The 25,600-nt window shown below is 43.8% G+C and overlaps 1 protein-coding gene across 12 annotated transcripts in view; it reads left to right on the forward strand.

Annotated features, from left to right (window-relative positions):
- Positions 1–25,600, forward strand: part of dnaaf1 (dynein axonemal assembly factor 1) — a 180,025-nt gene that overhangs the window by 102,132 nt on the left and 52,293 nt on the right. For all 12 annotated transcript variants that reach the window (XM_059992457.1, XM_059992462.1, XM_059992459.1 and 9 more), the window contains 2 exons: positions 4,927–5,048; positions 23,996–24,162. In XM_059992457.1, coding sequence (XP_059848440.1) covers positions 4,927–5,048; positions 23,996–24,162 — 289 coding nt within the window. The remainder of the gene's footprint in view (positions 1–4,926; positions 5,049–23,995; positions 24,163–25,600) is intronic.

The raw sequence follows: 25,600 nt of genomic DNA on the forward strand, positions 1-25,600 counted from the left end.
AGTTGCAAGTGGCAATGGAGCCTCCCCCATCACTTGGCCCAACCTGGAGCGCCCGATGATGCGACCCGCTGATCGATCCCCGCGGGACACATCCACCAACCTCAAAGAGCTGCCAACAACACACTGCGTCGATGGAAGCCTGGAAAGATGCACAAGTTACCGAGGAAGCGTGGGAAAAATGCTGGGCTGCTGGTCAGATTGAAGCGGAGGGGCTTTAGGATCCCTCTGCCCACCATCCTACTAGCTAATGTGCAAGCCATAGAGAACAAGGTGGATGATCTTAAAGGGAGACTCACCTACTGCAGGGAGATGCAGAACTGCTGAGTATTCTGTTTCACAGAAACCTGGCTCTCCCCTGCCACCCCTGACTGTGCCATCTGACCAGAGGGATTTTTGATCCATCAGATGAACCGCACGGCGTCTTCGGGCAAGACGAAGGGAGGTGGAGTCTGCCTACAGATCAACACTGTGTGGTGCTCGGACACAGTGGCACTGACAAGCTCCTGCAGTCCGGACCTGGTGTGGTAAACTATGTATACCTGTCTGGACACGCCCCTCTGCTGACTGCTCTGTACCCCTGCATAAAGGTGATTGGGATACTGCTCCTCCCTCAGTCTTCGACATGTCGTGATCCCTATCGTTCACTTCCAGTCTCCTAGAGTTATTGATGGTGCATCACCTGGAGCATCTGTCGGTGAAGTTTCGTCCCTATAATCTACCATGGGAATTCACGTTGGTAATACTGACAGCGGTCTACATTCTCCCAGGCAGACGTGGAGTGTGCTGTGAATACACTGTATGCCAATATCAGTGAACTTGAGACCAGATATCCGGAGGCTTTGCTCATTACAGTCGGGGACTTTAACCAGGCCAACCTCAGAAAAGCGCTGCCAAAGTTATACCAACATGTCTCCTGCTCCACTAGAGGCCCAAATATACTTGACCACTGCTACACAGCAGTCAAAGATGCCTACCATTCCGTCCAACGGCCTCACTTCAGAAAATCGAACCATACTCCTCCTCCCGGCTTACAAACAGAAACTGAAGTGGGAGGTCACGGTCACAAAAGTGGTGTTGCATTGCTCAGAGGAAACGGATGAGGTCCTCCGTGGCTGCTTTGAATCGGTGGACTGGTTAGTATTCAAGGACTTGGCAGCTAACCTCAATGAGTATGCCTCAGCTGTCATGGACTTTATCTGGAAATGCACAGAGGACTGTGTGTCTTGCAAGACGATCCGGGTATTCCCTAACCGGAAACCTTGGATGACTTATGAGGTCCAATCCCTTTCGAAGGCTAGAGCTGCGGCTTTTAGGTCCGGAGATACCAGTCGCTACATGGAATCCAGGCGTGAACTCCGGAAAGCCATTAAGGGTGCCAAGAGGCAATATCGAGCCAAGTTGGAAGCCCAGGCCGAACAGAGGGATGACAGTAGATTATGACAGGGTCTAAATGAGATCACTGGGCGCAAAGAAAAGGCTGGGAATATCAATAACTGTAGCACTTCTCTTCCTGACGAAGTTAATGTATTCTACGCAAGATTCGAACAGAAGAGGACCATCCCGCCCCCTCTGGATGAACTGGACTTGGTGGCATCAAGATTCATCGTCCCGAGGAAGATTTTAGAAGACCCTTCCTGAAGATAAATCCAAGGAAGGTGATGGGCCCAGATGGCATCCCGGGACAGGTTCTCTGGGCCTGTGCAAGTGAGCTAGCTGGAGTGTTTGCTGACATCTTCAACTGCTCCCTGCTTCAGTCTATGATTCCTTCTTGTTTTAAGAAGGCAACAATAATCCCGGTGCTGAAGAAAAGCAAGGTGGTATGCCTGAATGACTACCAACTGTGGCTCTAACATCAATTGCTATGAAGTGCTTTGAGCGTTGGTTATGGCACACATCAACCATAACCTACCGGTCAACCTCGATGCTTTGCAATTCGCCTAACGGAGCAACAGGTCAACGGCAGATGCCATCTCTCTGGCACTATATTCCTCCTCAGAACACCTGGAGAATAAAGACATATGTAAGGCTCCTATTCATCGACTACAGCTCTGCCTTTAATACCATCATTCCAAATAAACTGATTCCTAAGCTCCGGAACCTGAGTCTTAGCACTTAGATTTGCAGCTGGATCTTCAACTTCCTCACAAACAGGACCCAGGCTGTAAAAATAGGGGACAAGCTCTCCTCTACAATCACTGAGCACTGGTGCCCCACAAGGCTGTGTACTCAGCTCCCTGCTGTACTCACTGTACACCCATGATTGTGTAACCAAGTTTCCATCGAACTCAATATATAAGTTTGCTGATGACACTACAATTGTAGGCCGCATCTTGGGTAATGATGAGTATGAGTACAGAGAGAAAATTAAGAACCTAGTGGCATGGTGCGAAGACAATAACCTATCCCTCAACGTCAACAAGACGAAGGAATTGGTTGTTGACTTCAGAAGGAGTAGCCGACTGCACAACCCCATCTACATTGGTGGTGCACAGGTGGAACAGGTCAAAAGCTTTACGTTCCTCAGGGTGAATATCACAAATGACCTGACTTGGTCTAACCAAGCAGAGTCCACTGTCAAGAAGGCCCACCAGTGCCTTTACTTCCTGAGAAAGCTGAAGAAATTTGGCCTGTCCCCTAAAACCCTCACTAATTTTTATAGGTGCACCATAGAAAGCATTCTTCTAAGGTGCATCACAACCTGGTATGGAAGTTGTCCTGTCCAAGACCGGAAGAAGCTGCAGAAGATCGTGAACATCACACAAACCAATCTTCCATCCTTGGACTCACTTTACACCACACGCTGTCGGAGCAGTGCTGCCAGGATAATCAAGGACAAGACCTACCCAGCCAACACACTTTTTGTCTCACTTCCCTCCGGGAGAAGGTTCAGGAGCATGAAGATTTGTACGGCCAGATTTGGGAACAGCTTCTTTCCGTGATAAGACTGCTGAACAGATCCTGACCCAGATCTGAGCTGTACTTCCAAATATCTGGACCTGATTTGCACTACCTTACTTTCCCTTTTCTATTTTCTAATTATGATTTGTAATTTAAATTTTTAATTTTATTATATTTACTTTGATTTGTACTTCAGGGAGCATGAAGCACAGAAACAAATATCACTGTGGTTTTTGTATGCTCTAGTATCAATTGTTTGGTGATAATAAAGTAAGTACAAATAGGATTAATATTGGAAAAAATACAGGCTAATTTATCTTTTGACATATGGGCCCGATGCACTACCTTGAACTGTATCAATGAATGACGGGCGCAAATGGAAGAAGTATTTACCAAATTAAAAATTTTATCCCATTGATTATCTGAAAGAGACTTCTGAAACTCCAATTCCCACGCAGCTTTAATTTTATCATTAGCTAACAGACGGAAATTCAATAGCCGTTTATAAATTATAGCTATCAGTCCATTTTGAAATGGTTTGACCTGAAAAAGAATATCAATTATATTAGGTGAGTAAGCCAAGGGAAAATCGGGAAGCAAACTACGTAGAAAATACCTAATTTGTAAATATCTAAAAGTGTATATTAGATAGATCATATTTATCCACTAACTGAGTAAAAGACATTAAACAGTTTTCCATGAACAAATCTAAAAAAAGTTACTATTCCTTTGGATTTCCAAATTGAAAAGGTCTGATTGAAAATTGAAAGTTTAAAAAAATAATTAAGATGAATTTTACTAGAAAGAGCAAAATTATTCAAATCAAAGGATCTACGAAACTGAAACCAAATTCCTAATGTATGTTTAATAATAGAATTATGGTCTCGACTACCAATCTTAGAAAGCAAAGAAGGAAGAGGATCTCCAAGTAAAGAGGCCAAAGACTACCCCTTCACCGAGTTTTTATCCAGATCTACCCATAAGGGACAGTCATGTATATCCGAAAAATGAATCCAAAAAGAAATATAATGAATATTAATTGCCCAGTAGTACATTCTAAAGTTTGGCAAGGCCATACCATCAAAATTTTTTTAAGCAGTCACCTTCTCACCATATCCTCAAGAAAGGATCAGCTTCTGTCTTAACTATACCCATGGACTTGGCCTCCACAGTCTGTGGCAGACCATTCCACAGATTCACAACTCTCTGGCTAAAAAAAAATTCTCCTTACTTCTGTTCTAAAAGGTCATCCCTAGATTTTGAGGCTGTGTTCTCTCGTTCTGGATACTCCCCACCATAGGAAACATCCTCTCCACATCCACCCTATTTAGCCCTTTCAACGTTCAGTAGGTTTCAGTGAGATCCCCTCGCATTCTTCTAAAGTCCGATGAGTACAGGCCCAAAGCTGCAACTCCTTTCCTGGAATCATCCTCGTGAGCCTTCTCTGGACTCTCTCCAATAACAACGCATTATTTCTGAGATATGGGGCCCAAAACTATTGATAATTCTTCAAGTGCAGCCTGACTACTGTCTTATAAAGGCTGAGCATTATCTCCTTGTTCTTAAATTCTATTCCCCATCAAATAAATGGCAATATTGCATTTGCCTTTTTTTACCACAGACCCAACCTGTAAATTAACCTTCTAGGAGTCTTGCACGAGGACTCCCAAGTCCCTCTGTACCTCTGATATTTGAAACCTCTCCCCATTTAGATAATAGTCCACACTATTGTTCCTTTTACTAAAATGCATTATCATACAGGTAGAAGAAGTCAAAGAGAGACTAGTGGGGGGAAAAGTATGAGTGTGACTAGGTAGCATTAGCAACATAAAAGCTTGGTAAAAGGAAGCTTGAACACACCAGCATTGTGCAGTGACAGAAATGATAGAAGGCTTGCCGTGAAATGGGCACTGACTTGCTTTCCAGCTATTGCGAATGCCTGCATTCATTGTTTTCAGTGTACTGCACAGCAGATGTGCTGCTAGATTTCTTATGTACTGTACAGCCTGTTTTCTACTTTTAATACAGCATGTTTTGAACCTGATGGGAAATGAAGTCACAAAAAAAATCCCAAACTACAGGAAGATGTTGACTGTGCGCCTGAAGCAGCTAACATACCTGGATGACCGTCCAGTTTTTCCAAAAGACAGGTAAGTAATTGGGTGGCACTTGTGTTGGTTAAAGTCACACTTGTTACTGTAACTTATTGTGTGTAACAAGTATTGTTCCTTGGGCAGACTGGTGTGGAGGCCCTTGCTCTAGAATTATACTGGGAAACTGGTAGATCAAAATGCATAAAGCACTACTAATGTGTTATTTCACATGATACTATATTGCATAGTGTGGCACTGAATTGCCATATGTATTTCAGTCTGCTATTTTCATCTAGGGGAATCCTCTACCCATTTGACACAGATGTATGCAGTAGTATCAGATGACTTACAATATGAGGGGTGATTAATAAGTTCATGGCCTAAGGTAGGAGGAGTCAATTTTAGAAAACCTAGCACATTTATTTTTCAACATAGTCCTCTCCTACGGTTACACACTTAGTCCAATGGTCATGGAGCACACGGATCTTGGACCTCCAGGAAGTGTCCACAGCAGGGGTGATTGATAAGTTTGTGGCCTAAGGTAGAACGCGATGAGTTATCCACCTCTTGTTACATGCAGTTCAACTCTTTGTGTGATTATGCAGAATGTTTGAAGTTAACAACTCATCTCCTTCTACCTCAAGCCACGAACCTATCAGTCACCACGATGAGTTATTAACTTCAAACTTCCTGCATAATCACTCAAAGAGTTGAACTGCATGTGCATGTAACGAGCAAACACGAGGATTCCCCCTCCCCCCACTACTTTCAAATCTCTTAGTATCTTTCCTTTCAGTTAGTCCTGACGAAGGGTCTCGACCCAAAACATCGACATTGCTTCTCCTTATAGATGCTGCCTGGCCTGCTGTGTTCCACCAGCATTTTGTGTGTGTTGTTTGAATTTCCAGCATCTGCAGATTTCCTCGTGTTTGCTCGTTACATGCACATGCAGTTCAACTCTTTGAGTGATTATGCAGGAAGTTTGAAGTTAATAACTCATCGTGGTGACTGACAGGTTCGTGGCTTGAGGTAGAAGGAGATGAGTTGTTAACTTCAAACATTCTGCATAATCACACAAAGAGTTGAACTGCATGTAACAAGAGGTGGATAACTCATCGCGTTCTACCTTAGGCCACGAACTTAACAATCACTCCTGCTGTGGACACTTTCTGGAGGTCCAAGATCCGTGTGCTCCACTAAGTGTGTAAATGTAGGAGGGGACTATGTTAGAAAATAAATGTGCTAGGTTTTCTAAAATTGACTCTTCCTACCTTAGGCCACGAACTTATTAATCACCCCTTGTACATACTTGGATGACACATTCTGTAGTTTTAGTGGTGTAAGGTATGTGGGCTTTGTAGAGAGCAGGCCAATTGTAACGCACAAGCATTTAAAGCTTCTGGGAAACACATATCTTTGTGAATAAAAGTGAATCTCCCTATGCACAACCCAGGCCAATATAGGGAACATGACACAAATAGTTCTCTGGAAACATATGTCATGTACATATTTACCTTACTTGGTTCCCTTTCTAATGGCCAAAACCTCGTAACCTTCACATGACCTCTTCCAACCTCAAAATTAATAGTCATTTCATCTTGTAAATCATTTTCAAAGTTTTTCTAGCAATCTGTATCATTTCCCTTCAAAATGGTTGGTAGACAACTCAATAAAATGGATGCATTGGGCCAGAGGACCTTATATCATGCAGCATAAAACTGAATGACCTAAAAGAATAGGTTAGTTTCATATCATATCCTATCCTGCACTCACAGTTTGGACATAGATGTACCTTATCTCCTTGCAGTGCTTTTTATCTTTCACATTCCCTGTGACCAAAAAATGAGCAAATTCCCTCTGCTATCAGAATAAAAAAACAGTGAATTAATTAATATGCCATGGTTGATTTTATTAATGGTGCAAAAATACCAAGGTGATTTTCATTTTAGCTCACTGCTTGCCCTATTTTAAAATAAAAATGCCAGGTAATGTGAGCGAGGTCCTCAATGAATACTTCTCTTCGGTATTCACCAATGAGAGGGAACTTGATGACGGTGAGGACAATATGAGTGAGGTTGATGTTCTGGAGCATGTTGATATTAAGGGAGAGGAGGTGTTGGAGTTGTTAAAATACATTAGGACGGTTAAGTTCCCGGGGCCTGATGGAATATTCTCCAGGCTGCTCCACGAGGCGAGGGAAGAGATTGCTGAGACTCTGGCTAGGATCTTTATGCCCTTGTTGTCCACGGGAATGGTACCGGAGGATTGGAGGGAGGCGAATGTTGTCCCATTGTTCAAAAAAGGTAGTAGGGATAGTCTGGGTAATTATAGACCAGTGAGCCTTACGTCTGTGGTGGGAAAGCTGTTGGAAAAGATTCTTAGAGATAGGATCTATGGGCATTTGGAGAATCATGGTCTGATCAGGGACAATCAGCATGGCTTTGTGAAGGGCAGATCATGTCTAACAAGCCTGATAGAGTTCTTTGAGGAGGTGTCCAGGCATATAGGTGAGGGTAGTGCAGTGGATGTGATCTACATGGATTTTAGTAAGGCATTTGACAAGGTTCCACATGGTAGGCTTATTCAGAAAGTCAGAAGGTATGGGATCCAGGGAAGTTTGGCCAGGTGGATTCAGAATTGGCTTGCCTGCAGAAGGCAGAAGGTCGTGGTGGAGAGAGTACATTCAGATTGGAGGGTTGTGACTAGTGGTGTCCCACGAGGATCTGTTCTGGGACCTCTACTTTTTGTGATTTTTATTGACAACCTGGATGTGGGTTTAGAAATGTGGGTTGGCAAGTTTGCAGATGACACAAAGGTTGGTGGTGTTGTAGATAGTGTAGAGGATTGTTGAAGATTGCAGAGAGACATTGATAGGATGCAGAAATGGGCTGAGAAGTGGCAGATGGAGTTCAACCCGGAGAAGTGTGAGGTCATACACTTTGGGTAGACAAACTCCAAGGCAGAGTACAAAGTAAATGGTAGGATACTTGGTAGTGTGGAGGAGCAGAGGGATCTGGGGGTACTTGTCCACAGATCCCTGAACGTTGCCTCACAGGTAGATAGGGTATTTAAGAAAGCTTAAGGGATGTTAGCTTTCATAAGTCGAGGGATAGAGTTTAAGAGACACGATGTAATGATGCAGCTCTATAAAATTTTAGTTAGTCCACACTTGGAGTACTGTGTCCAGTTCTGGTCGCCTCACTATAGGAAGGATGTAGAAACATTGGAAAGGGTACAGAGGAGATTTACCAGGATGCTCGAGGAAATCTGCAGATGCTGGAAATTCAAACAACACACACAAGATGCTGGTGGAACACTGCAGGCCAGGCAGCATCTATAAGAGTAGCACTGTTAACGTTTTGGGCCGAGACCCTTCATCAGGATCTCTTAGTATCTTTCCTTTCCGTTAGTCCTGACGAAGGGTCTGGGCCCGAAATGTCGACAGTGCTTCTCCTATAGATGCTGCCTGGCCTGCTGTGTTCCACCAGCATTTTGTGTGTGTTGTTTACCAGGATGCTGCCTGTTTTAGAGAGTATGGATTATGATATGATCAGAGATTAAGGGAGCTAGGGCTTTACTCTTTGGAGAGGAGGATGAGAGGAGACATGATAGAGGTGTACAAGATATTAAGAGGAAAAGACAGCGTGAACAGCCAGTGCCTCTTCCCCAGGGCACCACTGCTCAGTACAAGAGGACATGGCTTTAAGGTAAGGGGAGGGAAGTTCAAGGGGGATATTAGAGGAAGGTTTTTCACTCAGAGAGTGGTTGGTATGTGGAATGCACTGCCTGAGTCAGTGGTGGAGGCAGATACACTAGTGAAGTTTAAGAGTCTACTGGACAGGTATATGGAGGAATTTAAGGTGGTGGGTTATATGGGAGGCAGGGTTTGAGGGTCAGCACAATATTGTGGGCCCAAGGGCCTGTAATGTGCTGTACTATTCTATGTTCTGTGTAATCATTCTGAATCAAGATGAGCCAAGTTGTGGAGTCCATTGAGATTGTGGCTCATGTCTTAGTTGCTTTTTAAGTTCGCAGGGATGGTTTTGGGGGCAGGGAGGGAAGTTCAAAGTAAAATTTATTCTCAGAGTACATGCATGTCACCACATACAACCCTGAGATGCTTTTTCTGTGGACGTACTTAGCAAACTATCTACAGAACAGAAACTGTAAACAAACAGTGAAAATGCATATATGAATTTATAGCAATAAATAATGAGTATGAAATTAAAATATAACAGTCTTTAAATGAGTATAGCTATCCCCTTTTGTCCAAGAGCCTGATGTTAGAGGGGCAGTAAATGTTTTTGAACCTGGTGGTGTGAGTCCTGAGGCATCTATACCTTTTACCCGATTGCAGCAGCGAGAAAAGAGCATTGCCTGTGTGGTGAGGATTTTTGATGATGGATGCTGCTTTTCTATGGCAATATTTCCTATAGAAATGGTCAATGGTTGGGAGAGTTTTACTCGTGATGTACTGGGCTGAATTCATTACCTTATCTTCCACTCGAAGGTATTGGTGTTCCCATACCAGGCTGTAATAAAACCAGTCAGCACACTTTCCACCACACATCTATAGAAGTTTGCAAAGGTTTTTGATAACATGCTGAACCTCTGCAGACTCCTGTGGAAGTAGAGGCACTGTCATGCTTTCTTCGCAATAATATTTATATGATGGGTTCTGAACTCGTACTCTGAGATAGTGACACCTAGGAATTGGAAGTTACTGATCCTCTCCACCTCTGATCCTCTGACGATTACTAGCTTTCCTCTCCTGAAATCTACAGTCTGTTCCTTGGTCTTATTTACATTGAATGAGAGGATGATGTTATTACACCACTCAGACAAGTTTTCAATCTCCCTCCTTCTGATTCATCACCCCCTTCGATACAGCCCACAGTAGTGGTGACATCAGCAAACGTTACGATGTTGGAACTGTCCTTAACCACTCAGTCATAGGTGTAAAGCAAGTAGTGCATGTGCCTGCTGTGCTCCTGTGCTGATGGAGATTGTACAGGAGATGTTTTTGCCAATCTGAACTGACTGGAGTCTACAAGTGAGGAAATCCAGGATCCAATTGCACAAGGGGGTATTGAGGCCCAGGTCTTGGAGTTTACTGACTAGTTTTGAGGGAATAATGGTGTTCAATGCTGAGCTGTAATCAATAAGGAGCATCCTGATGTATGCATCTTTGCTGCCCAGATGTTCCAGAGTGTGTGAAGAGCTAATGAGATGGCATCTGCTGTAGAGCTGTTGCTTCAGTAGGTGATTCGGAGCAGATCCAAGTCACTATTCAGACAGGAACTGATATGCTTTTACACCAGCCCCTTAAAACACTTCCTCACTGTGGATATAAGTGCCTCGACAAAAGTAATTTAAACAGGTTACCATGCTCTTTTTGGGTACCAGTACAATTGAAGTCTGCTTGAAGCAGGTGGGTACCACACACTGCCGGAGGGAAAGGAGAAGTTATCTGTGAATGCACCAGCCAGTTGGTCAGCACAGGTCTTCAATACTCAACCAGTTAGAGGTCCGGCTAGGGTTCAGGGACATTGACTTGGAAGAGTCAGAGATCAGGTGTCCGCTGATGTGGATGGATGACAAAGGACACCTAGAGTCCAGGCCTCCACTCTGCCTAGGTGATGAAGGACATCCACTGATGTCTGGTGGTCCCAGGCTGAGCAGGAGGCATCAGGATACTTGAGTTCTGTCATCGGATACTCCAGGGTCAATACTGAAGATTTAAGCCCAAAGGTTGATTGGAAATCTAAGCCCGATGACCAAAGCCTGGAGCTGGAGGACTGTCCATGTTCGTGGATGTTGTTGTTTTGTTGGTTGAGGTGTTTTTTTTATGTTCTGTGTTGTATTGCTGAGCATTGTGCACCTGTTGTATTGGCATCGGAGTATGTGCCATCACTTGCAGGCTGTCCCCACTCAAACCTAGGTGTGTTAGTTATTTTTGTAAATGACACATTTCACTCTGTTTCAATGTACTTGTGACAATTAAATATGAAATCTGAAAACGCAATAGCATTGTGTTTTCACATTATTTTATTACAGTGCTTGGGCATCAAAATCACTTTCAAATCTCTTACTATCTCTTTTTTCTGTTAGTCCTGATGAAGGGCCTCGACCCAAAACGTTGACTGTACTTCTTTCTATAGGTGCTGCCTGGCCTGCTGTGTTCCACCAGCATTTTGTGTGTGTTGCTTGAATTTCCAGCATCTGCAGATTCCCTCGTGTTTGTGTTTTTATTTGGGAGGCCAAGTTTTTAAAGTTGCTGACCTCTGTGCATCGAACCTCCAGGTGACCATAAAAGTCCAGGGGTCTTTCAGGTTCACTGAGTTTTATTTGTAGTATGCACTGTGGCTATTACTCTGGGCTTGAAAGCCAGTGAGTGACAGGTCAGACATTCCAGCCCTCCAGCCTGCTACAGCTGCCTTGCCCAGCTGTTCTGCTTCCATTTGACTGGCAACCAGAATGTTGTGTAGCAAAGAGGTTTGCTTTTTCTAATCAACATTGATGTTTTACTTTCTTTATATGATACTATTTTAAATACAATCTTTTTAAAAATATTTTGATGCATTGTACTTTTAAATGTCAACAATCAATGAAGATTTTTAGAAACACTAGGAAAGGCTCTCACAGCAAGAGCATGGAAAATCAAAGCCAACAAACAGCATGGTCTGAGGGCATAGTCTAACTCTTTCTGTTTCGGAGACTGACTGCAGTGGCAGTTGGTATAGCTGTAGGGATTCGTGAGGTACAGACCAGATCAAACTACCAGCTGGCCCAATGTATCTTAATTTATCCAATATGTTTTACTGCCTATTCCCCATGTTTTTTAAAATATCTCTCGGTCAAATCCCTCACACCACAACCCTATCACTGGCATATCATGACATGCTTTGGTGATATCAGACCTGATTCTGATCATTTACTGTCCTGTCCTGTCTTGCATCTACCTCAAAATCAGATTTATTATCTCTAACATATGTGTTGAAATTTGTTTATTTGAATGTGTTGAAATTTGAAATTTGTTTGTATAAAAGATAAATTAATTGCTATTAATTGTAATAAGCAATAAATTGGCTTTTTATCACTGGGGGTCACTCTGCTATGGAGAGGGGACACTACTTTTAATCACTGGTGAGATCGCTCTGCTGTTGGAGGGGGGAGATTGCTTTTAATCGCTGGTGATATCTGTCTGCTATGGAGAAGGGAAACTACCTTTTTATCACTCCTGAGATCACTCTGATACAGAGTGGACAAATGGTGTCGAGGCTTTCTGCATTTTGGATGTGAAATTAAACTGTGGACTTTTTTTCAGTCTTATGGCTTTTTTGTATTCTGTGTTTTTCATCCAATCTTTCTCGTTTTTTTGTGTGGGGGAAGGGAGATTTGGGGGTCAAAGTGCCTGTTCCGTTTCTGTTCAATTTTTGTGTGGTGAGGAGGAATTTGGGGGTTGATGATCGTGCTGCTGTTCTTTTTATTCTTGGTTTTGTGGCTATCTGAAGAAGAAGAATTTCAGAGTTGTATATTTCATAATAAATGAACCTTTGAAGAATACAATGGATTTTGGTTAGTTGGGACAGTTTGGGGCCAGTACATTTTAGGTGAATTAAGCTGCTGACCCAATTAATCATGGAAATGGTTAAAAGGGTATATAAAAAAAAAGACAAACTACCATTTAATTGAGTAACAAATTATGTATTTAAATGAAATATAGAACAAGTTAGAGCACTATTAATACTACTACAGTACTATAAAACTATTAGTTTCTAATAGTTATCGATGGAGGTGTATACTGCCGCCTTCTTTTGATTGACGGTAAATGATCAAAATCAGAATCAGGTTTATTATCACCAGCATGTGATGTGAAATTTGTTAACTTAGCAGCAGCAGTACATAACCTAACAGAGAAAAAATAAATATATAAAATAAAATAATAATAATAAGTAAATCAATTACATATATTGAATAGATTTTTTAAAAAGTGCAAAAACAGAAATACTGTATATTTTTTTTAAAAAGTGAGGTAGTGTCCAAAGTTTCAATGTCCATTTAGGAATCGGGTGGCAGAAGGGAAGAAACTGTTCCTGAATTGCTCAGTGTGTGCCTTCAGGCTTCTGTACCTCCTACCTGATGGTAACAGTGAGAAAAGGGCATGCCCTGGGTGCTGATGGTCCTTAATAATGGACACTGCCTTTCTGAGACACCGCTCTCTAAAAATGTCCTGGCTACTTTGTAGGCTAGTACCCAAGATGAAACTGACTAGATTTACAAACTTCTGCAGCTTCTTTTGGTCCTGTGCAGTAGCCTGTTAGAGTGCTCTCCACGGTAAAAGTATAGAAGTTTTTGAGTGCAAACACCTATTGTAGATAATGGACTGCTGTAGTACAATTCTATTGATGATTGCATCTTCCCAATTTTCATTTTCATTGTAACATTCGAGATGATTGTTGATGCCTTCTTCATAGTTCCTAACTTGGTGAGGTAGTGAAGTCATTTATTTCATGTTCATTTCTGGTTGTTGCTGGCATCCCCAAGCCTGAATGCTTGAAACCACGGTGAGGAAAACACTTCTGAATTGTCTTACCGCTTATTTCTCAACAACTATCAGTGACAACCTTTTGAACGCGTGTGTACATGTAACTGATAGCTATTTGAAAACTGTTTGCTCTGAGCACAGTGTAGTGTTAAACTATGACACAAGCACAACATCTGACACTACTTAGAATTTGTTCTGCAATAGTTTCCTGCCCTGGATAAGCAGTATAGCATCCCAAATAGTCAAAGGGAACCCCAGCTGTTTTCTCAATTTATTTTTGTTATGTCAGTGTTTTGCCAAATAAGCGGCCACCCCGAAATAATCGACAGCCCAGCCAGCCAGAATCCATTATATATGAAAAAGTAAATAAGTAGTTCAAAAAGGGAGCGAAATGATGAGGTTCATGAACTGTTTAGAAATCTGATGGTGGAGGGAAAGAAACTGCTCCTAAAATGCTGATTGTGTCTCTTCAGGCTTATATACCACCTCCCTGATGGTAGTAATGAGAAGAAGGCATGTCCTTGATGGTGGGGGTCCTTAATGATAGATGCTGCCTTCTTGAAGCATTACATTTCAAAGAGATTCTTGATAGTGGGAAGGCTAGTGCCCATGATGGAGCTGGCTGAGTTTAAACACCTTGCAACTTTTCCAATCCTGTGCATTGGCGTCTCCATACCAGACAGCAATGCAAGCAGCCAGAATACTCTCCACAGTACAACTATTGAAATTCGCTGGTCTTTGGTGACATACCAAATCATGAAATATAGCCCCTGGTATGCTTCTTCATAATTAGATCCATATATCTTCAGAGATGCTGAGACCCAGGACCTTGAAGCTACTCACCCTTTCCACTGCTGATCTCTTCCAATTTCCTTTTCCTGGTCCAGAATCAATTCCAGGAGGTAAGGAGGCATACAGAAATGAGAAAGGTCAGCAGGTTGCATGGGGTTACAATAGCAAACTTGTACTCAACATCAATAAAGTAAGTCCTTTGCTTATATCCTGTCCCTTTTACGTTTCTTATGCTTAATTGCTAACCCATTCTACAGTATGAAGTGGGAGAATATTTGGCAAAGTCAATCCTTTCCAACTTGCTCATGGTTTTTCTTCTGCAGATTTCTTTGAGCTATGGTTTGGAAATAGGTCTAATTTTCTTATGTTAATTATAAATATAGATCTTTATTTTTTAAAATACTGTGTCCTTAACCCTCTCCTTCCTTATTTCCATTCACAAAATGACTTGTGCATAAGCCCTAAAGCACACTTGGCACTTGCAAAATTCCTGCCTGAGAAGTGACTTGGATTCACTTCAATTTGCTTATCAGCACAACAGGACCACAGCAGAGCATTGAAACGGCTCTTCATTCAACCCTGGAACATCTGGACAGCAAGGATGCATACATCAGGATTCTCTTTATTGACTACAGTTCAATACTCAATGCTATCATCTCCTCAAAACTAATAAATAAGCTTCAAAACCTTGGCCACAATACCTCTTTGTGCAATAGGATCCTTTATTCCCTTACTTGCAGACCCCAGTCAGTTGGGATTGGCAACTACATCTCCTCCACAATCTCTATCAACACAGTTCCAGTGCCAAACTGAAGTTTGATGATTACACCACTGTCATAGACTGAATCAAGTGTGGTGACAAATTAACATCTAGGAGGGAGATTGAAAATCTGGCTGAGTGGTGTCACAACAACAACCTCTTAGTCAATGTTAGCAAGAACAAGGAGCTGATTATTGACTTCAGGAGGAGGAAACCAGAGATCCAGGAGCCAGTCCTCATCGGGGATAAGAGGTAGAGAGGGTCTTGATGTTATCATTTCTGAAGACCTGCCCTGGGCCCAGCATGGAAGTGTAATTATGAAGAAAGCATGCAGCATCTTTACTTCCTTAGGATTTCACCAAGATTCAGCATGATATCAAAAACTTTGACAAACTTTTATAGATGTGTGGTGGAGAGTATATTGACTGGCTGTATCATAGCCTGGTATGGAAACATCAACACCCTTGTAGGATTTTGCAAATGAAATGAAACCTATAACATTATACTTAATGAAACTCATAACTCATTTTATTTAACTCCAATACCTAAACACAAAAGTGCACTAAATTACTTTACATAACGTTGTCATGTCAGACCAGTCTCTTAGAGTGAAACCACAATTCAATGTTGGTGGTTGTGAATTATGTACATTTCTCCCAATTATGTTACCCTACACAAGTCCCGTCCCCCCCGCTTCCCAGAATTCACTAAAGCAGGCATCATTATCCCGTCTGCAGCTCAGACGAGCCACCCAGCTCTGGTCCTTTGTTTCATGGGTGAAGGGATTACAGGTGCCTCTGGCTTGTCCAGAGGTGCATTGAAACACTGATGGTAATGTTGTGACTCCAGGGGCATGGCAGCAAAATACTCCAAATCTTGGCGGGTCAGTTTAAGGCGATCTACTGAAGCATGCTCAGGTTTACCCTTCTTATCTATGATTAAAAATCTTTTCTTCCCATTGTAAAATGCAGAATGAGCCTTTGTAAGTGGGCCTAAGAGGATGTTGGATAGTGTCATGGTAGAGGAAAACAAACAAGGTGGAATGTAGGTCCACAGGAACCCGAGAGCGCTGTACGTTGTGATGGGAGGTAAGATTAGGTGAAAAGGAATTAAATTTACAGAGGAGGGTGGAACGCTGTGGAGAGGCTGACCAGGCAGTCATGGCGTCAGGAATGAAATTCCCTGGCACTCGTGACGGCTGCCCGAATGCCAGTTCTGCCATAGATGAGTGCAGGTCCTCTTTTGGAGCTGTTCTGAGCCCCAGTAGGACCCATGGGAGACGATCATGCCAGTCAGGGAAACCCACAAGGAGCAGTGAAACCCCTTGTGTAGCTCATTGGATTGCAGGTGATACGCCATGGTGTGATGTAGCCTAATGCTGAGGTTCTGGGACATCACAGTCCAGAGGTCTGAAATGAATGGGGACCATGGTGAGAAGAAATATCAGATGGGGTGCCAAACTGAGCAACTTAGGTATTGATGAACGTCTGAGCCACATCTGCAGCCATCGTTGCTGCTAGAGGGATGACCTCAGGTCACTTGGTAGTACGGTCCACCATGGTAAGAAAGTGCATGAAACCGCGGGGGGCAGGTGGGGAAGAGGACCAACAAGGACCACATTGACATGGTCAAACCGTCACTCAGGGACCTCAGAAGCTGCCAACGGCACCTGAGCATGTTGGTTAATCTTTGTCTGCAGGCACTCCACACAAGCTGCAGTCCAATCATGTATATCCTTCCTGAGTCTGTGCCAAACAAACTTTAGTGTAACCAGTTTCTGTGAGATCTTCTGGCCCAGATGCAAGAGGATATGTAGAGGTTCGAAAACAGTCCATCTCCAATTTGTGGGCATGATGGGTTGAGGGCAACCAGTTGAGACATTGAACAGGAGAGAAAACCCAGCTCCCCTGAATTTAATGTCAGGCAACTGTAGGCCCATAATTGCTGTTCGGTAAGCCCGGATCTATGGGTCAGTAACTCGGTCGACTACCATGCCAACATAATCAACTCCTATATGTACAGCCTCAACAGCTGGCTGTCAGAGGCAATCTGCCACGGCATTATTTTTCCCCATGTCATGTTGTATATCAGTTGTGAACTCAGGTATGTAGGCTGGGTAGCATTGCTGCTGTGCAGAATAAGGGTCTGATATTTTACTACCTTTTGGGGGGATGGAGCTGCTGGCTGGAGAAGGCCAGTAGTTGCTGCACGCCTGCAACCAGCTGTTGTGCACAACCTACAGCACTGTTTGAGGTGTCAGTAATAATAGCTATGGGTGCATTGGGAAGCATGTTAGAAATGGCTCATTTGGATTCATCAAATGCCCTGGTCATGTCCATTGACCGGTCAAGCACTTGATTAGGGGTATTGCCTTTAATTGCACTATACAGGGGAAACATAAGTTCAGCAACTCACAGAATGAAGTGATGATAGAAATTTACCATACCTAAAAGCTCCTGTAGCTTTTTTGTAGTACGGGGTGGTGGGAAATCCCTAACAGCAGCTACTTTTGATGGGAGGATTTTAACAACTTCTGTGGAGACGCGATGGCTAAGAAAACCAATAGTTAACAACCCAAACTGGCATTTAGCAAGGTTAATAATCAACCCATGTTGGTTTAAGCACTCAAAAGGTGTGCAGAGATGAGATAGGTGTTCAGATTTGAACACACTGGTGACAAGTATGTCATCCAGGTAAACAAAAAGAAACTTAAGGTCTTTTAATACAGAGTCCATCAGCTGGAAAATCTATGCTGCATTTTTCAGTCCTAATGACATGTGCAGAAACTCAAAAGCGCCAAACAGGGTTATCGCAGCTGTTTTGGGAACGTCTTCCAAGCACACAGGCTCCTAATTAGATCGACTGGGGGGGGGGGGGGGGGGAGAAAAATAAACTTTCTGGCTAAATGTGCTGAAAAGACTTGGATGTGTAGAACCAGGTAATGATCGAGCAAGGTGGCCTCGTTAACCTTCAGTAATCACTGCATGGACGGCAACCACCATCAGACTTGGGAATCATATGGAGGGGTGAAGCCCAGGGGCAATTTGACTGGTGTATAATGCCAAGTCTTTCCATGTTGGCAAACTCAACCTTCGCGGTTGCCAGCTTTTCTGGATCCAGGCTACTCTTGTAGGCATGTACTAATGGGCCAGTTGTGGTAATGTTTTGTGACTGTAGTGAAGAATGTGGGCTTGGGGAGGTTTGAGAATTTGCCCAGAATTCGAGTAAATACATGCGGTGTTGCATACAATTGACAGAGTTATTGTGGGAAACTTACTCAGGGAGCAGAGTAATGAACCAAAGTCCTTGACATCCACAAGAAGGCAGCTCTGAAGATCAACTAACAGTTCTTGGCACACAGGAATTCTGCACTGAGTAGAGGTCAAGCCACTTTAGCCAGGACTAAATCTACTGTGTAATGTTGCCCACTGAAGCAGAGTGTCACCTGTCGTGTCCCTTAAGTCTGGATCCTTCTGCCGTTGGCAGCCTCCAGTGAGGTTTCATTGCTCTTTGCCTTCTCATTGGTAGATGATGTTGGCAGCACACTCACTTGAGCATCCGTGTCACATAAAGCGTCATCCTGAAAGGATGTCTGTAATATACAGTAGATGACCCTGGCAGCTGGAACCCATGATGTTCACAGACCTCTGATGTCCCAATGCGCTGGCACTGTCAAAGCTGCAAGATGAACATCACATCCTGGAGCTCATACCAAAGTGAGCATGGTAAAAACACAGACCCGCCTTTTTCTTTTTCTCAGTCATGGGTATCCTTATGTTAGGGACCTGGCTTATTGAAGTTAAGAAAGGAGGAATGTTGCACTGCTGCCTAGCTGAGTGTAGACTATCAGCCATTCTCACAAGCTCCCTATAGTCCTTCTTGGTTGCTTTAATGAGGGTTATGTGAAATTGATCAAGCATTTGCTGTGGACCCCACCCCACCCCTTCTCAGATGTCCCAGGAAGCCTGGCTCGTTAGTGCCTCGCTAGCAGCCACTGGATCCCGTGGTGATAAACACACCTTTCTCTGGTTTTGTACGTCTAGGATGTATACAACTTTGGTCCTGTTAAATCCCATGTCTCATTTGCCAAACCCCAGTTTGTGGGAATGCTGTGTGATTTACTGCCCCTGGCAAGAAATAGCAGATCAAAACACAAAAATACAACTGCAGATGCTGTGGATCAAAGAATACATACACAACGCTGGAAGAACTCAGCAGGTCAGGCAGCATCTGTGAGAAAAGAGTAGCCAACGTTTTGGGCCGAGACCCTTCATCAGGAATGGGGGGGAAGAGAGGGCCGAAGCCCAATAATAGAGATAGGGGAGGGGGTAGGGCCTAGAGGTGCCAGGTGGAAAACCAATCAGAGGAAAGAGAAAGGGGGGCGGGGATAAGCATGAAAGAACTGTAGAGATAAAGAAGTAGAAAGTTGAAAGGGGAGAGAGGCAGAGAGGGACCTTGGATAGGGGGAGGGGGAGGGAATTACCGGAAATTGGAGAATTCAATGTTCATACCACCAGGCTGGAGGCTACCCAGACGATAGATGAGGTGTTGCTCCACCAACCTGAGTTTGGCCTCATCATGGCAGTAGAGGAGATCATGTATGGACATATCTAGATGGGAATGAGAGGCAGAGTTGAAGTGGGTGGCAACCGGGAGGTCCTGTCTGTTGTGACGGATGGAGCGTAGGTGCTCGACGAAGCAGTCCCCCAATCTGCGTCGGGTCTCGCCGATGTAGAGGAGGCCGCACCGGGAGCACCGGATGCAATAGACTCCAGCAGACTCGCAGGTGAAGTGTTGCCTCACCTGGAAGGACTGTTTGGGGCCCAGAATAGTGGTAAGGGGGGAGGTGTGGAGACAGGTGTAGCATTTGCGCTTGCAGGGATAAGTGCCAGGTGGGAGTTCTGTGGGGGGGGATGTGTGGACCAGGTAGTCGTGGAGGGAATGATCCCTGTGAAAAGCTGAGAGGGGTAGGGAGGGAAAGATGTGCTTGGTGGTGGGGTCCTGTTGAAGATGGCGGAAGTTGCGGAGGATAATGTGTTGGATCAGGAGGCTGGTGGGGTGGTAGGTGAGGACAAGGGGAACTCTGTCCCTATTGTGACGGGAGGATGGGTTAAGGGCTGAAGTGCGGGAAGTGGAGAAGATGCGGATGAGGGCATCTTTGATGATGCCAGAAGGAAACCACGATCCTGAAAGAAAGAGGATATTTGAGAAGTCCTGGAACGGAAAGCCTCATCCTGGGAGCAGATGCGGCAGAGACGGAGGAACTGGGAATAGGGAATGGCATTTTTGCATTGGGCAGGGTGGGAAGAGGTATAGTCAAGATAGTTATGGGAGTCAGTGGGTTTGTAGAAGATGTCAGTGGACAGTCTGTCTCCAGAGATGGAGACTGAGAGATCAAGAAAGGGGAGAGAAGTGTCTGAGATGGACCAAGTGAATTTAAGGGCTGGGTGAAAGTTAGAAGCAAAGTTGATGAAATTGACGAGCTCAGCATGGATGCAGGAAGCAGCGTCAATGTGGTGGAGGAAAAGTTGGGGAGTGGTGCCAATATAGATTTGGAGCATAGACTGTTCCACATAACCCACAAAGAGGCAGGCATAGCTAGGGCCCATGCGAGTCCCCATGGCTACACCCTTGATCTGGAGAAAGCGGGAAGAACCAAAGGAGAAGTTATTGAGAGTTAGAACAAGCTCCGCCAACCAGAGAAGTGTGGTGGTGCTGGGGAACTGGTAGGGTCTGTTATCCAAAAAGTGGCGGAGGGCTTTGAGGCCTTGATAGGGGATGGCGGTGTAAAAGGATTGAACATCCATGGTAAAAATGAAGTGGTCGGGGCTGGGGAATTGGAAGTTATTGAAGAAGTGAAGGGCATGGGATGTATCCTGGATGTAGGTGGAGAGAGTCTGGACTATGGGGGATAAAATGGAGTCCAGGTAGGCAGACACAAATTCGGTGGGGCAGGAGCAGGCTGAAACTATGGGTCTGCCGGGACAGTCAGGCTTGTGGATCTTGGGGAGGACAGAGCACTTATCCCTGCATGTGCAAATGCTACACCTGTCCCCACACCTACCCCCTTACCACCATTCCGGGCCCCAGACAGTCCTTCCAGGTGAGGCAACACTTCACCTGTGAGTCTGCTGGAGTCTATTGCATCCGGTGCTCCCGGTGTGGCCTCCTCTACATCAGTGAGACCCAACGCAGATTGGGGAACCGCTTCTTCGAGCACCTACACAATAAACAACAATACACAACAGTCCGTCACAATAGACAGGACCTCCCGGTTGCCACCCACTTTAACTCTGCCTCTCATTCCCACCTAGATATGTCCATACATGGCCTCTTCTACTGCCATGATGAGGCCATATTCAGGTTGGAGGAGCAACACCTCATCTACCGTCTGGGTAGCCTCCAGCCTGGTGGTATGAACATTGAATTCTCCAATTTCCAGTAATACCCTCCCCTTCCCCCTCCCCCTATCCAGGTCCCGCTCTGCCTCTCTCCCCTTTCAACTTTCTGCTTCTTTATCTCTACAGTTCTTTCATGCTTATCTCCTCCCCCCTTATCTTTCCTCTGACTGGTTTTCCACCTGGCGCCTCTAGGCCCTACCCCCTCCCCTATCTCTATTACTGGGTTTCGGCCCTCTCTTCCCCCCCTTTCCTGATGAAGGGTCTCGGCCCGAAACGTTGGCTACTCTTTTCTCACAGATGCTGCCTGACCTGCTGAGTTCTTCCAGAGTTGTGTACGTAAATAGCAGATAGTAAATAGCACTGCATAAAATTTATAAAGAAGTGTATTTAAGAATGTTAATTTAAGCAAACAGTTATTAAATGAAAGGGGGAGAAAAAACAAAAAGGGCTGATTACTCTTAAACAGTTAAATGTACACTGAAGGTGGAGCTCATCTTGAATGTCTGTCATTCACGCCCTGGACCCTCAGTAAACATGAAAGCACACACTACCTTCTGAACCTTGCTTAAAATCTATGTCAAGCAAACGGGTTGCTCATGGGAGTCAATGAAGCCATTCAACATTTAGCTGCACAAAGCACTTTGTGCAACAAGGATGGCATCTTCAGCCATCTTCTTCCAGCTCCTGCTAACAAAGACCCTCAATCCAGCGTTTTTCCAGAACCTTCTCCCAATTTCACTATCCTGATTGGCTTCCAGCACATTCCTAAGTTGAATAACAGGCATCATATCTTAGTTCAAAACCAAACAAGCTGAAAGCATAACAGGCTGCTCTTACAGAACTGCTAAAATGAAATACCTACAGCATAATAGTAAAAATCTTAACCAGGGCATTATAGTTGCAAGAAGAGTTCTTTAAAAATAAGACAAGGATACTGATTTCCCAGGAGAGACAGGATGTGATCCATTAGCTCTGAAGGCCTAGCATCGCCAAGACCGGGTAAGAAGAGTAACTGTTTGGCATGCTGAGACTCTGATAGTCCAAAAGTCTGTAAAAGGTGAGTTTTCAGCGATTGGATGTTATAATGTTCAGGCAGGTGTTCAAGCAGACTCTCCACTCTCACAGCCGTGAAATTGCTGAGCGATGGTACTATGCAGTGATTTCTCACAAAGTGAACTGGGCCTCAGCCTATAAAAACTAAGCAACAGCATTTTGCTCCCAAGCTTCGGCAATTTCAAAACGACTGCATTAGCCAACATGTTAAGTAACTCCGGAGTCATCCTAAATCATCAGCGTCAACAATGCAGGTTTTTGCAAATAAAACAAAGTGAGGTGTTTTATGCTTAGTGAAACCTGTAACACATTTTATTGAACTTCAAAACCTCAACACAAAAGTCTGCTAAAAAAATTTACATAATAACATTATCGTGTCAGACCAGCCTCTTAAAGCGAAACCCCAACTCAATGTCAGTGGTTGTAAATTGTATACATTTTTTCCAATTAGATCACCCTACACCCTTGAATGGAAAATGCTACAAGAAGTGGTGGATACAACTCAGTCCATCACAGGTAAAGCCCTCCCCACTGGTGAGCACATATACACACAGTGTTGTCATGGAAAAGCAGCATCCACCATTAGGACCCCCACCGCACAAGTCATGCTCTCTTCTCGTTGCTGCCATCAGGAAGAAGGTACAGGAGCCTCAGGGCTCTCACCAGCAGGTTCTGGAACAGTTATTACTCCTGAACCATTATGCCCTTGAACCAAAGGGGATAACTTTGCTGAACTTCACATGTCCCATCACTGAACTGTTCTCATTACCTAAGCCCTCATTTTCAAGGAGTCATCATCTCATGTTCTTAATACTTATGCTTATTTATTATTACCATTATTTCTTCTTTATTTTTATTGGGTTATATGCCTCATTTGGTGCTGTCTTTCATTAAGTTTAATGTGGTTATTGGATTTATTGAGGATGTCTGCAAGAAAACGAATCTCAGGGTTGTATATGGTGATGTATATGTGCTTTCATATATAAATTTACTTTCAATTTTGACTGGTTCACTACCACAATCAAAATTGGCCCTTGTTTTAGTTTTATTAGTCACATGCTATTCTTTAATGGCCATTTCCAGCTATAAATTTAAAATACAGCCAGACAGTGCACGGAAATAATTTATGTTGCTGAAGAACTTTAGTGAATTAACTGGATATTTAGGACAATCTTTATCAAATTTCAAAGTTAAAAGTTAATTTACCATGTGCCAGCCACAAACTGCAGAATTTAATGAGCACTTTCACCACTTAAACTCACAATTTCTGTTTCACAAGACTATACCACAACCAGAAGACTGTGGTGCAAGTTTTATAGCTTTAACTTTGAGAAATTTCATTGCCTTTTACAATAGAGGTACTTAAAAATTAGAGCATGCAAACCACCTTTTGCCCAAAATTGTTCATTATAAGCTTTCTCTTGTACAATCTTCTTGTACTCCCTTGCAGGGCGTGTGCAGAGGCTTGGGCTCGAGGAGGCTGGAATGCCGAGAAGGAAGAGAGGAAGCAGTGGGAAACAAGTGAACGGAGAAAGATTCAGGAAAGTATTGATGCCTTAATAGCAATCAAGAAGAAGGCTGAGGAGAAGCGCAGCCTCCAAGAAATGGAAGGAAAAGGTAGGGGCTGAGCTGTTGCCCGAACATCTTTAAAGTAGACACACGTTCTGCATACTTCACATATCAAAACCATTAAACCACCCTATAATGTCAGTGTTTCCAAAAGGCATTGTGAGTTGGGATATGAGTATGTATGTACAGAGGGATCTTGGCGTGCAAGTCCATAGCTCCCTCAGTGGTAAAACAATTAGATAGGGTGATAAATAAAGCATATAACATAATTTCCTTTATTGGTAAATATTATAGAAGTTTTGACTTCAGATCTAAATACATAAAACTAACAGCAGAGGTCCAGGCCCTTCCGTCCATAATGCTTGTGCTAACCAAGGTACGAAATTAAACCGGGATATGACTTCTCTTGTCCTCACCTACCACCCCACTAGCCTCCATGTCCAGCACCTAATTCTTTGTAACTTCTGCCACCTCCAATGGGATCCCACCACCAAGCACTTCTTCCCTCCCCCCACTTTCTACTTTATGCAGGGGTCATGCCCTACACATCTTATTTGTCCATTCGTTCCTGTCCACTAATCTTCCTCCTGGCACTTATCCTTGCAAGCAGAACCTGCCCCGATACCTCCTCCCTCACTACCAATCAGGACCTCAAACAGGCATTCCTGGTGAGGTGATGCTTCATCTGTGAATGTGTTAGGGTCATCTACTGCATCCAGTGCTTCTGATGTGACTTCCTGTACATTGGTGCGACCCAATATAGATTGAGAAACTGCTCCACCGAGCACATATATTCCATCCACCAGAAGCAGGATCGGATCTCCCAATGGCCACTCATTCCACTTCCCATTTCCATTCTGACATGTCAGTCCATGGCCTCTTCTACTGTCGTGATGAGACCACACTCAGACTGGAGAGCAACACCTTATATTTCGTCTGGATAGCCTTCAACCTGATGGCCTGAACATTGATTTTTTTGAACTTCTGGTAATGGCCCCCCCACCCCTCTCCTTCACCATTTTCCATTCCTATTCCCCCACTCACTTTATCTCCTTACCTGCCCATCACCTCCCTCTAGTGTTCCTCACACTTTTCTTTCTTCCATGGCCTTCTGTCGTCTCCTATCAAATTCCCCCTTCTCCAGCCCTGTATCTCTTTCACCAATCAATTTTCCAACGCTTTACTTCACCTCTTTTCCCCCTCCCAGTTTCACCTATCACCTTGTGTTTCTTCCTCCCTTCCCCCCTCCCCACCTTCTAACTCAGAATCAGAATCAGGTTTATTATCACTGTCATGTAATCCTTTTTTCTCCAATGCTGATGAAGGGTGTCGGCCCAAAATGTCGACTGTACTCTTTTCCATAGATGCTGTCAGGTTTGCTGAGTTCCTCCAGCATTTTGTGCGCATTACCAAATTAATCTAATCACATCTGTTTGCATGTAGACTATGTCCTTCATTCCCTGTTTGTCCATGTACCAATCTAAAT

The sequence above is a fragment of the Hypanus sabinus genome, chromosome 17, assembly GCF_030144855.1.
Source record: "Hypanus sabinus isolate sHypSab1 chromosome 17, sHypSab1.hap1, whole genome shotgun sequence".
NCBI classification, from domain to species: Eukaryota; Metazoa; Chordata; class Chondrichthyes; order Myliobatiformes; family Dasyatidae; genus Hypanus; species Hypanus sabinus.